Source organism: Castor canadensis, chromosome 10 (assembly GCF_047511655.1).
Source record: "Castor canadensis chromosome 10, mCasCan1.hap1v2, whole genome shotgun sequence".
NCBI classification, from domain to species: domain Eukaryota; kingdom Metazoa; phylum Chordata; class Mammalia; order Rodentia; family Castoridae; genus Castor; species Castor canadensis.
In genome coordinates, this window is record NC_133395.1 from 85,655,240 (window position 1) to 85,668,606 (window position 13,367).

At 36.7% G+C, this 13,367-nt stretch overlaps 1 protein-coding gene across 3 annotated transcripts in view; it reads right to left on the reverse strand.

Moving 5' to 3' along the window:
• Positions 1–13,367, reverse strand: part of LOC109678973 (phospholipid-transporting ATPase IB-like) — a 310,438-nt gene that overhangs the window by 84,604 nt on the left and 212,467 nt on the right. For all 3 annotated transcript variants that reach the window (XM_074043762.1, XM_074043761.1, XM_074043760.1), the window contains one exon: positions 3,013–3,196. In XM_074043762.1, the coding sequence (XP_073899863.1) occupies positions 3,013–3,196 (184 nt within the window). The remainder of the gene's footprint in view (positions 1–3,012; positions 3,197–13,367) is intronic.

A 13,367-nucleotide genomic window follows, 5' to 3' on the forward strand; every position in this document is an offset into this window, starting at 1 on the left:
AGAAGAGCCCCAAATAGGAATAACAAACATAGAGTCTTGTGGTAGTTCCTATATTCAGCAAGAATAAAAAGTGTTACTGTTAATTGTTCAGATGTGATTTAAACACGTCTAATCATTAGAGTCCAAAATTATTAATTAAAATATGTTCTTCAAAAGTCTTAATACTAACGTACAGAAAGAGGGAGCTGTTTTGGTTAAACAGCAAAGGATACGATGTTGCTACCTCTATGAGTCTGGTGAATGCCAATCCCCCATTTAGATAAGGTTATCAAATCGCTGCCTCCAGTCCCTAAGTTCATGAGATTGTTTATTTCCACTCCTTAATTAAATTGCTACTGCTATGTCTTGGATACAGTTTGTCCATGTCTTGGATACAGTTTGTCCATGTGTTGGGAGCTTGGTACCCAGGGTGGAAGCACTGGGACATTGTGTTCATCAATTTTTCATCACTGTAACAAAATGTCTCAGCAAAACAAGTTAAAAGAGGAAATATTTATTTCAGTTTATGGTTTTGGAGGTTTCAGTCCATCATGGAGGAAGCTGTGGGTGCACAGCAGCTTACATCATGGAGATCAGGAAGGAGAGAGGGAGAGAGGGAAGGAAGAAGGGAAGGAGAGAAGAAGGGAGGGGAAAAAGAAGGGGAGAGGGAAGAAGGGAGAGAATGTGAATTCCTGCGCTAGCTACCTTTCTCCTTTTATTCCATCCAGTCCTCAGTCTATGGGATAGTACTACCCACTTTCAGGGTGGGCATTCTCCCTTTAGTTAATCCTTGACAGAAACACCTTCACAGATCCACCCAGAAATGTGCTCTACTAATCTCCCAGGTGCTTCTCAATCCAATCAAACTGACAATCAAGATTAACCATAAAGATATGGTGTGAAACTGTTAAGATGTGGAGATGTGGAGCTTACAGGAAGGTCTGTAGGTTATTGGGAGCCTTGCTCTAAGAAGAGACTAAGGCAGTTTTCATGGGACCCCTTAGTTCTCTTGGGAAGGTTATTATAAAGGCTCAGTTTGTTCCTAGTAAATCCTCTCTGGCTTCCTGTGTCAAGATGTGATCAATTACTCCCACATATGTTCACACCACTACCATGATGTGCCCCAGAAGAACTGAGCTCATGAAGGTCCTATACCTTTGAACCGGCAAAACTGTGAGGTAAGTAAACCTCCTTTCTTCATAAGTAGCTTGCCTCAGGTATTCTGTCATACAGCAACAAAAAGCTGACTAATATAGCCATATTAATGAGAATTTTCTGTACTAGTATTATGGATATTCTATCTGGTGAAGATAAAAAAGAGAGATAATGGGAATGCTGCTTGGAAGACACTGGTATAAAGCAATGGATAAAATAATAATGGATAATGTTCTGGTGAGGAAAATACTTTGCTCCTGGCTTCAGGGTCACTAACACCAAATACTAACCACTGTTCACAGGAATTCAGCTACTGGCTCCTGTGTAAAAATGAACAGCTATAAATCACAGAATGATTCACTCTTTTTAAATGTCTACCAAAAATGGTACAGCCACTTTGGAAGACAGTTTGGACATTGCTTACAAAACTAAACATATATACTCCTTGTATATGGATATGAAAATTTACATCCATCTACACAAAAACCTGCACACAAATACATATAGTTGCTTTATGAATAACACCCAAAACATCCTGGAAGAAATCAATGTGCTTTAGTAAGTAAGTGGATAATCATACTGAGAATCTAGAAAATGGAGTATTATTCAGTACTAAAAAGAAATGAGATATTCAGTCATGAAGACATGCAGGAAACTTAAGTCAGTCTGAAAAGACTATAAGCTTCATGAGTCTAAATATGTAACTTTCTATAAAAGTCAAAGTTATGGAAACAGTAAAATGATCAATGGTTGTCAGGAGTTCTGTGGGTAGAAGAAAGAACAGACTAGAGAACTGAGATTTTTAAGCAAGCTACTCTGAATATTATAATGGCGGATACAAGTAATTCTATACTTGTTCAAGCCCATAGTAAACAAAACATGAAAAGTGGAACCTAATATAAACTATGACTTGTAGTGATTATGATATATGGATGTAGGTTCATAAATTACCACAAAGGCACCACCTGGTGGGGCATGTTGATAGTGGAGGAGGTTGTGTATGTGTGGGGGAAGAAGGGTATGAGAAATCTTTGTATACTCTGCTCAATTTTCTGTGAACCTAAAATTCCTTTAAAAATTTCTATTTTAGTTTTCCTTGCCTGCCTGCTGGTCTACCTGCCTGGCAAGGTAGGTTACAAAAGAAGGAGCTCAGCTTTGTCACTGGCAAAGTCATAGAGTCATAGAGAAAAGAATCCAAGACTGCCTACTCACAGCATGGGTTTAAGAGTCACAAACAACATCATTGTGAGGCAGGGGAATACTATCATCCTTAGAGGTAGAATTGGGAATTAAGACTCCAAGAGAAGGTTTCTCACTAAGAAGAACCCCATAAAAACTGAAAGAAGTTTCTCACTAAGAAGAACCCCATAAAAACTGAAAGAGCATAACTAGCTCCTCAATAACTGAATCTGAAGATAACAAAATGACTGAAATGCTAGAAAAAGAATTTTAAAGTCTAGATTTAAGAATAATCAGTGACTTCAAAGAGGATTCAAATAAACAGATAAATGAAGTAAGGATGTCAATTCAAGACTTGGACAAGAAAAATAAAGTCTGTTTTTTAAACAAGCCATCCAAAAGACAGTGCCTCTTTAATAAAAAATAAAAAGGAAATGAGGAGATTATATGCCTTTACTAAACCTTCATTGAGAGATACCACAGAGTAAGACATATTACAGATTGAGGAGACTGAAGATTGAGTAGTTTGGCCAACTCCATAGCTAAACAATGGAAATCTCTACTGCTCCCAAGTACATAAGGACAAAAACCTAAAACAACCCAAATGTACTGGTAGGTTTATTTAGAAGTAGCTCGAGGTGGGGAAGACTACAGGTCTTCAACACCTTCCATGCCTAGCTGGTGTCCTATACCACTGACCTGAGCGATAGAGTAATCTGAGTTGTTGGTGGCCTGCATGCCCTCGTTCCCGCTGATCCCCACACCCACGTGGGCCGTCTGGATCATCCCAACATCATTGGCGCCATCCCCAACAGCAAGGGTGATGGCCCTTACGTTTTTTTTAACCATGTACACTATTTCAGCCTTTTGGATTGGAGATAGCCTGAAAAGGAAGACAGAAACAACTACTTTTAGTATTGTTTCGTGTTCACTACTTCACAATATTCTAAAAGATCTCATAAAAAAGTTAACAAACATCTGGATATAGGTATATTTAAATGGCAGTTACTGGCAAATTTCCTAATTCCTTCTTCCTTCCCTTCCCTTCCTTCCTCTTCCCTTTCCCTTTCCTTCTCTTCCCCTTCCTAGTCTTGAACTCGGTATGAAACCCAGGTTGGTCTCAAACTTGTTATCCTCCTCAGCTTCCTGAGTGCTGAGATTACAGGAGTAGACCACCATGTTGTATTCCAAATTCTGTAAATAAGCTTTTTATATATGCAAAAATGTTTCTACTCAACCCACCAAAAAAAAAATCACATAGTAGCTCCTTTAACATCTCAAAAGAAGTATGTATCAGATTCCCAGATTACATGCAGGTATGTTTTAGTTGTTTCCCCCCCAACTCCATTTTATAGATAATTTACATTATCTATTTAAATGAGAGGAAAAAGAGAAGGTTTATTTTTGACACTATTTAAAAGTATTTACTCAAATTGTGGGATGTAGAGAAGCCTTTGAAAGTCAAGTTACACTCCATTGAACTGGAATCGTTTATGGAGGTTAAAAACATGAAGTATCAGTTAATAGCCCAGGCTGTGCTGTGATTGATAACTAATACACAAAATTAACTGATGTAATATCACAAATGTTTCTTTCTCATGTTCTGTGACCAGTGAAGATTAAAATATGTTCTTTCTACTTTTTTTTCAGAAAAGCTATAAAGACAAATTTAATAATCTTAAACAATTTCACACTAGGAATCCTGTCTACTCCTGAAATATTTACAAAAACACCAAAGATGAAGAAACAAAACCCCTTCCTCTTGTTATCATTTCCTCAATAATTTGGGCATATATTTCAATCAAGACATGATAAGTGATATACAAAGATTTTATTTTCTAGTGAGCAAATGATCTCACTAATCAACCCTTTCCCTCAAAACAGCTATTAAAAACTAATTTAGAGAAAAGCAAGCAGCATTCTCCATCTTCTCTGTGACTCAGAGGCAAAAGTTATCCAAAAAACAGCTTCTCAGAGAGTTTTTTTTTTTCCTTAGCAAGGTTTTGAAGTTACAAATCAGAGCTAGATGTTATAAAGGGTGAAAACTGGTAAGGCAGAACCTCCAAGATCCTTCCACAACCAGATGAACTAATTGGGATGTGACACAAAAAAACAAGGCCCACATGAAAATTCCATGAGTTAAAAGCCAGAATTCTAATGGCAGCTCTGCCGCTAACCTTAGATGCTTCTTAGTGAAAGTTCAATAGAAAGCCAATTGGGAATCTTGGCTTGAGCATAAGCAGTGTGGGAATGGCATGAGTTAAAAGCCAGAGGTATAGCAAGAAAGTGACAGCAAACACAGGGACTGACACAGGAAGTGACAGCAAATGCAGTGCCAAGGATGTGGGTTTCACATGTGAACAACCTGTGAGTTGGTGGGGACTTGGGAGATACACAAGTCACCAGAGGTCAATTACTAGGTGGGACAGAAGTTGAAACCAGTGGGGGAATGAATCTGTAGTGAACTGGAGGGTTAAGAGTCACTGGTGCTTGGGAATCAGGGCAGGAAAGTACAAACATCTTCTGTCTCTGTCTGTCCTGGGCTCTGGTTTGGAGCCTTGTAGGCATTCTGCTACTAAGCTAAATACCCAAACCAGACAACCGCCTCTGGCCTAACCAGTTCACATTTAAAAAAAAAAGTGGCTCAAGTTATGGAAACAGCCAAGATGCCCCACCACTGACGAATGGATTAAGAAAATGTGGTACTTATACACAATGGAATTTTATGCAGCCATGAAGAAGAATGAAATGTTATCATTCGCTGGTAAATGGATGGAATTGGAGAACATCATTCTGAGTGAGGTTAGCCTGGCCCAAAAGAACAAAAATCATATGTTCTCCCTCATATTCGGACACTAGATCAAGGGCAAACACAACAAGGGGATTGAACTTTGATCACATGATAAAAGCAAGAGCACACAAGGGAGGGGTGAGGATAAGTAAGACACCTAAAAAACTAGCTAGCATTTGTTGCCCTTAATGCAGAGAAACTAAAGCAGATACCTTAAAGCAACTGAGGCCAATAGGAGAAGGGGACCAGGAACTAGAGAAAAGGTTAGTTCGAGAAGAATTAACTTAAAAGGTAACACACATGCACAGGAAATCAATGCGAGTCAACTCCCTGTATAGCTATCCTTATCTCAACTAGCAAAAACCCTTGGTCCTTCCTATTATTGCTTATACTCTCTCCAACAAAATTAGAGATAAGGGCAGAAACTATTCTGTCCTTAGCGGCGGGGGGGGGGGGGGGGGGGGGGGGAGGGGGGGGAAGGTGGGTGTCAGGGGGGAAGTAAGGGTGGGGGCGGGGGAAGGGGGGAGAAATGACCCAAACATTGTATGCACATATGAATAAAATAAAAATTAAAAAAAAATGGCTCTGCAGGGGTTGGAGAAAAAGTCACCCTCCTCCTCAATAATGAAGAAATAGTGACTGATTTTGTGTGTGTGTGCTTTGTTTGTTCTTGTTTTTTCCCCACTTGTTATTGCTTTCTGTTTTTGCAGTTGTTGCTATTGTGTATTTTATCTCCTTTCCTGACTACTTTCTCTTTCTCTCTCTATATATATTCTGTGTTTTCTCTCATAATTATTTCTGGTATCTTCACAATGTAGGCTTTTCTCTTCTTCAACATGTTGCTAATTCCCTTTTCCTTTCCTCATTCCTACTTCTTTTTATTAATTATTAATACCAATGAAATTAAAGTAAACATATATAAACACCTGAATGAATTAAAAGAGAATACAAACATACAAATAAGCAGCTGAATTAATAAGGAAGACAAAACATATATAAAAGAGGTATTTGAAGATACATAAATACTAAAAAATCAAACTGATATCCTGGAAGTGAAAAACAAACACAAGTCAAATAAATTGAGTTGAACGCCTCACAAATAGCTTGAAATAAATTGAAGACAGAATATCGGGGCTCAAAGATCAAATAGATGAATTAGAACATTAAGATAAAAAATAAGAAAATACAAATGAAAAATGCAAGACCTCTTGGACAAGATTTAGAGACAAATCACATGAAGGAATGAGAAGAGGTGCAAGGTAAAGGCATACACAGTGTATTCAATGAAATAGTAAGGGAAAATTTACAAAATCTTGAGAAAGAGATGGTCATCCAGGTATGGAGGGCTTTCAGGTCACCAAACAGACAAAACCATAAAAGAACCTCCCTACATCATATTATAGTTAAAATTTTAAAAATACAGATAAGGAAAGAATATTGAATGCTCCAAGAAAGAAGCACTAAGTTACATATAAAGGCAAATCCATCAGAATAATAGCAGATTTCTCAACAGAAACCCCAATACAAAGAGGGCATGGAATTATGTATTTTAAGCCCTGAAAGAAAATAACTGCCAACCTAGATTACTATTCCCAGCAAAGCTATCCTTCATAATTCAAGGAGAAATAAAAATCTTTCACAATGAAAAACTAAAGGAAGTCATATCCAATAAGCAGTACTGTAGAAACTGTTTCAATGAATCCTACACACAGAAGAGAAAGCTAAAACAACCATGAAAACATGGAAAAAAATAAATCTAGCTACACAAGTAGATAAAAAAAGGAAGATTAGAGATGAATCAAACACAATAAAAATAACAAAATGGCAGGAATTACCACATACCTTTTACTAATAACTCTGGATGTTAATGATCTCTAACTCCAATCAAAAGACATAGACTAGCTGATTGGATGAAAAAACAAGACCCAACCTTTGTTGTCTAAAAGAAATCCACCTCACTGGCAAAGATTAGCACTGACAAAGTGAAAGGATGGAAAGAGATATTTCAAGAAAATGGTGCCAGAAGGCAAGAAGGAGTAGCTATATTCAGACCTGACAAAGCTGACTTCAAAAACAATACTAGTCAGATGAAACAAAGAAGGTCACTTCATATTGATAAAGGGGACAATCCATCAAGAGTATTTAACAGTTGTAAATGTATAAGGACCAAATGATAGCATACCTAATTTCATGAAACAAGTGCTACTGGACATAAAAGCATAGATAGATCCCAAGAAAATAATAGTGGGTGACTTTTTTTATCCCACTCTTACCAAGAGATACGTCATCTAGACAAAAAAATCAACAAGGAAGCTTCAGAATTAAATGACACTTTAGATTAAATAGACATCTACAGAATATTCCACCAAACAGCCACGAATACAAATTCTTTCCAGCAGCCCATGGAACTTTCCCCCATATAAATTATAATTTAGGAAATTAATCAAGTCTTAACAAACACAGGAAAATGGAAATAACTTCCTGTATTTATCAGACCACAATGAAATAAAACTAGAAATCAACAGCAAGAAAAACTACAGACACATTGGAACATGTGGTGACAGAACAACACACTTTTGATTGATTAGCAGACCATCAAAGAAATAAGGGGATTAAAATAATTCTAGAATTAAGTGAAAATGAAAACACAACTTACCAGAACTTTTGGGATAAGGCAAAGGCAGTGTTAGTAGCATTATGTTTATGCCTACATTAAAAAATGAGATATTGCAAATAAATTAACTAATAATGTACCTCCAGCTGTTAGAAAAACAAGAATAAGCTAAGATTAAAAGCAGTAGATGGAAAGAAATAATAAAAATCTGGGCAGAAATCAGTGAAATGGAGAAAAGGAATAATATAAAGAATCAATGAAACAAAGAGTTGGTTCTTTGAAAAGACAAATGGGATTGAGAAACTCTTAACTAATCTAAAAAAGGGAGAGGAATGATACACATTCATAAAATTGGAGCTTTAACACAATGGAATTTTATGCAGCCATGAAGAAGAATGAAATGTTATCATTCTCTGGTAAATGGATGGAATTGGAAACATCATTCTGAGTGAGGGTAGCCTGGCCCAAAAGACCAAAAAAATCGTATGTTCTCCCTCATATGCAGACATTAGATCAAGGGCAAACACAACAAGGGGATTGGACTTTGATCACATGATAAAGTGAGAGCACACAAGGAAGGTATGAGGATAGGTAAGAAACCCAAAAAACTAGACAGCATTTGTTGCCCTCAACGCAAAGAAACTAAAGCAGATACTTTAAAGCAACTGAGGCCAATAGGAGAAGGGGACCAGGAACTAGAGAAAAGGTTAGTTCGAGAAGAATTAACTTAGAAGGTAACACACATGCACAGGAAATCAATGCGAGTCAACTCCCTGTATAGCTATCCTTATCTCAACTAGCAAAAACCCTTGGTTCTTTCTATTATTGATTATATTCTCTCTTCAACAAAAATAGAGGTAAGGGCAAAATAGTTTCTGCCAGGTAGCGAGGGGGTGGGGGGGGTAAGGGAGGGGGTGAGGGAAGGGGGGAGAAATGACCCAAACATTGTATGCACATATGAATAAAATAAAAATTAGGCAGGCACTCTACCACTTGAGCCATACCCCAAACCTTAATAAAATAAAAGTTAAAAAAAATTGGCGCTATAAAGGGATATCACAAAAATACCAATGAAACCCACAGGATCATTAGGGAATACTTTGAAAAACTTATATTCTAATAAAGTAAAAAATGTGTAAATTTCTAGATGTATATTACCTAACAAAATGGAGCCAAGATGATACAAACTACTTAACCGATCTATAAAGAGCAAGGAGATGGAAGCAGGAATAGTCTTAACAAAGAAAGCCCAGGACTAGATAGATTCACTGCCAAAATCTACTAAAACTTTTAAAAAAGAACTAAACCCAATGCTCCTCAAACTGTTCCATAAAGTTGAAATAGAAGGAACATGGCCAAACTCATTCTACGAAAACTAGTGTTACCCTGATGATAGCAAACTGGATATATACACAACAAAAAGAAAAATTATAGATCAACTTTTTCGATGAACATAGATGCAAAATTTCTCAATGAAATACTTGGAAACTGAATCTAATAAGTCATTATAAAGACCATACAGCATGATCAAGTTGGCTTCATTCTGGGGATTTAGGGATGGTTCACCAGAGGCAATAGGTAATATGAACATAAACAAATAAATGGCAAGACTCTCATAATCATCTCAATAGATGCTGAGAGGGCCTTGGACAAAATTCAAAATCCTTTCATGGTAAAAACTCTAAGAAATTAGGAATAGAAGGAACATACCTCAACATAATAAAGACTATCTATGATAAGCCTATAGCTAACACTGAAGCCATTTCCACTAACATTAGGAATGAAATAAGGGTGTCTGTTCTCCCTACTCTTATTAAAAATATAATGCTTGAATCTCAAGCCAGAACAATAGTCAAGAGAAAGAAATAAAAGAGATACAAATTTAAAAAGAAGAAGTCAAATTATCCCTGTTTGAGGATGACATAATCCTATACTTAATAGACCCTAAAAACTCTACCAAAAAATCTTAGATCTGATAAACACTTGGCAAAAGACTAGGATCCTATATCAACATACAAACCTCAGTAGCTTTTCTATACACCAGCAATGAAAAGGATAAGAAAGAAATCAGGAAAACAATCCTACTCACAATTACCACAAAAATTAAATACCTAGGAATAAACCTAACTAAAGAGGTGAGGTGAAAAATCTCTACAATGAAAAGTAAAACTACTGAAGAAAGAAATTGAAGAAGACATTAGAATATGGAAACCTCCCATGTTACTGGATCTACAGAATTAAGATTGTGAAAATTGACAAAAAGATTCTAAACTACCAAAAATAATCTAAAGACTCAATGTAATCCCCATAAAGACTCCAATGTCCTTCACAGAAATAGACACATCAATTCCAACCTTTATATGAAAGCATAAAGGATTCCAGAATAGCCAAAAGTATCTTTAGCAAAAAAGAGCAAGGACAGAGGTTTCAAAATATCTGACCTCAAATTACACTACAGAATCATAGTAACAAAAACACATGGTATTCGCACAAAAACAAGACAGGCAGACCAATGAAATCGAATAGAAGATTCAGAAATATGCCCAAATAGCTATAGCCATTTGATTTTTGACAAAGGAACCAAAGACATACTTTGGAGAAAATGCAGCCTCTTCAACAAATAATGTTGGGGAAACTAGATATCAGTGTGTAGAAGACTGAAACTAGATCCCTATCTTTCACCCTATGCAAAAATCAATTCAAAGTAGATCAACAATTTTAATGTAAAATCTAAACCTTTGAAATATGTGAAAACACTTGAAGGTAATGACTTTATGAACAGGACTCCAATTGCTTAGGAAAGAAAAGCAAGGGTTGACAAACAGGATTGCCTCCAATTAAAAAACTTCTGCACAGCAAAAGAAACAATTACGACAATAAAGATACAACCTGAAGAATAGGAAAAAACCTTTCCAAGCTATTATCCAGTATATATGAAGAGTTCAAAAAATTAACCACCAAAAGAACAAGCAATCCAATCAATAAATGGACAAATGAATTGCATAGAAAGTTCTCAACGGAAGTGCAAATGGTAAATGAATACACAAAGAAACATTCAACATCCTTTGACATAAAGGAAATGAAAATCATTGAGATTCCATCTTACTCCAGTTAGAATGCCTGTCATTAACAAACAACACATTTTGACAAGGATGTGGGGAAAAAGGAATCCTTGTATGCTGTTGATTAAAATGCACAATGCAATCACTACTGAAATCAGTGTGGAAGTTCCTCAGAAGCTTATAATATGAATACTATAGTTCTGCTCTGCCACTCTTAGACATCAATCCAAAGGAATGAGGTAAGCACAACAGACACCAGCACAGCCGTGTTACTGTGGCACTCTTCATAACAACCAAACTATAGGATCAGTCTAGGGGCCCCTCAACAGATGAATGGATAAAGAAAATGTGGTATACACACACAATGGAGCATTTATTATTTAGTCATAAAGAAGAATGAAATTATGTAATTTATAAGAAAATGGATGGATTGCAGATCATCATGTTAAATAAAATAAACCATACTCAAAAAGAGAAATATTACATTTTCTCTCATATGTGAAATGTAGACCTAAAAATGACATAGATGTAAAAGGGGGACTGTTTTGGAGGGTAAACCAGCAGGAAGGGGGAGGGCATAAGGATAGAGTGATATGTGGTTAATATGATTTAAGTACATTATATGCATACATGAAAATAGAGTATTAAAATCCATTGAAAACTGTATTTTAAAAAAGCATGATTGGGGGATAAGAAAGAGAAATAGAGGTATGTATTGATAAAAGCAAATTATTTGCATGTATAGATATATCAGACCTCAACTTTATTGTACAATTAACATATGCTAATGAAAAGATAATAAAGATTAAATTAGATGAACTTATTAAAAACTCAGGAAATAGTTGTTTTCCTTTTTACAATGCGTTAGATCTTTTGGGCCATGTATAGTGGCACAAATCTGTAATCCCAGATACATGGAAAGAAGAGAAAGGGGCACTACAGTTTGAGATGAGCCCCAGAAAAAGTTAATGAGATACTAAAACTGGGCATGATGGCTTACAGTTGTAATCCCAGCTACTGAGGAGGCAGAGATTAGTAGGATTTAGGCTTGAAGCCAGCCACCTAAAAACAGTACTGAGCAAAAAGAACAATGTTAGAGTTATCACAACACCTGCCTCAAATTATACTATAGAACCATAGTAACAAAAATAGCATGATACTGGAATTTCAATTACCCCATCTCAACAAACAAGCCAGGCATGGTAGCACATAGCTATAGCCCTAGGTATGTGAGAGGCAAGGGTAGGATGACTGTAGCCCAAAGCTGCCCTGGACAAAAAAGTATGAGACCCTAGCTGAAAAATAACTAAAGCAAGAAGGGCTGCAGATGTGACCAAAGTGGTACAGTGCTTGTTTAAAACAAACAAACAAACAAATAAAGCAAGTATGGTAGCATACACCTATAATCCCAGCCATTCTGTAAACAGAGGTAAGAGGATCACTGAGGTCAGTCTGAGGCTGGCCTGGGTAAAAGTGTGAGGCCATATTTGAAAAGCAAACTAAAAGCAATGGACTGAGGTTTGGTACAAGTGGTAGAGTACTTGCCTAGAAAGTGGGAGGCCCTGTGTTCAATCCTAAGTACTGAAAGAAAGAAAAACAGTAGGCACTAGAATTGTTGCATCATAATGGAGATAAAATAATGAGTTAAAATCACTACATTATGAAACAGCATGAAAAAGAGAAAATTATCTGTAGTAGAGGATGTTAGAAATCAAGTGTAAGCCTAGATCCAACCAACAGATACCGTTTTGCTTACTGGAATACTTCCAGGAATAACTTTATGTCTCTGGCCATTCCTCTCTGAAAGCACCCAATCTCACCTAAACCTCACCAGCTTGTCTGGCAACCACTTTCACACTTAGATGATGTATTGGTGAAAAAAAAAAATCTAACTTGAATTAATACTAAGGAAAAAACCCTAACTTGTATTAATCCCAAATGTGACAACATACTTTTGAATATTAATTCCATCTCATGATCCAACAAGAACTGTCCAAAAGAGCTATGGTGTACCATTAAGCCTTCTCTTCCTTTCCCCACTATGTCCAGAGACTGTTGTTTGTAATAGCACTACAGAAGACCAACGACCTCCCCCATTAGGTCCTCAGGTCCTTTACAGAGGTGATTGTGGGTCCCTTTCCTAGAGCCCCAAGTTAGTTCTAACCAGTTAAGCATAGAACTGTAGATTCATCCTTCTGATTTTGGTAGTTTGCTCCTCCTTCCCCAAATTTAGGAAAATGAAATCTAAAATAAAGTAGCCTGTTAGCAACTATCTGATAATATTAAGCTTCAGTCAATAAAAACACCTTAAATTATGTTCCATGAGCAGGCATTAAGCCACATCTCCCCAATCCAGGAGTCGTGTGGTCTTTACATTCATATCCAGCAAAGTTTGTTTTGCCATTGTATTGGCTGAAAAACCATGAAGTCCCAAGGTGGCTCATTCTGAAAACTGGAATAAGCAGGGTGGGGATTGCTAAGTGAGCTCCCAAGGAAACAGAGAAAACCAAACTCTCTTTTTCCCACTATTTACTCACCACACAACAACACATCATGCTCATGTTAACCAAATGTGATTGGGGGAGGT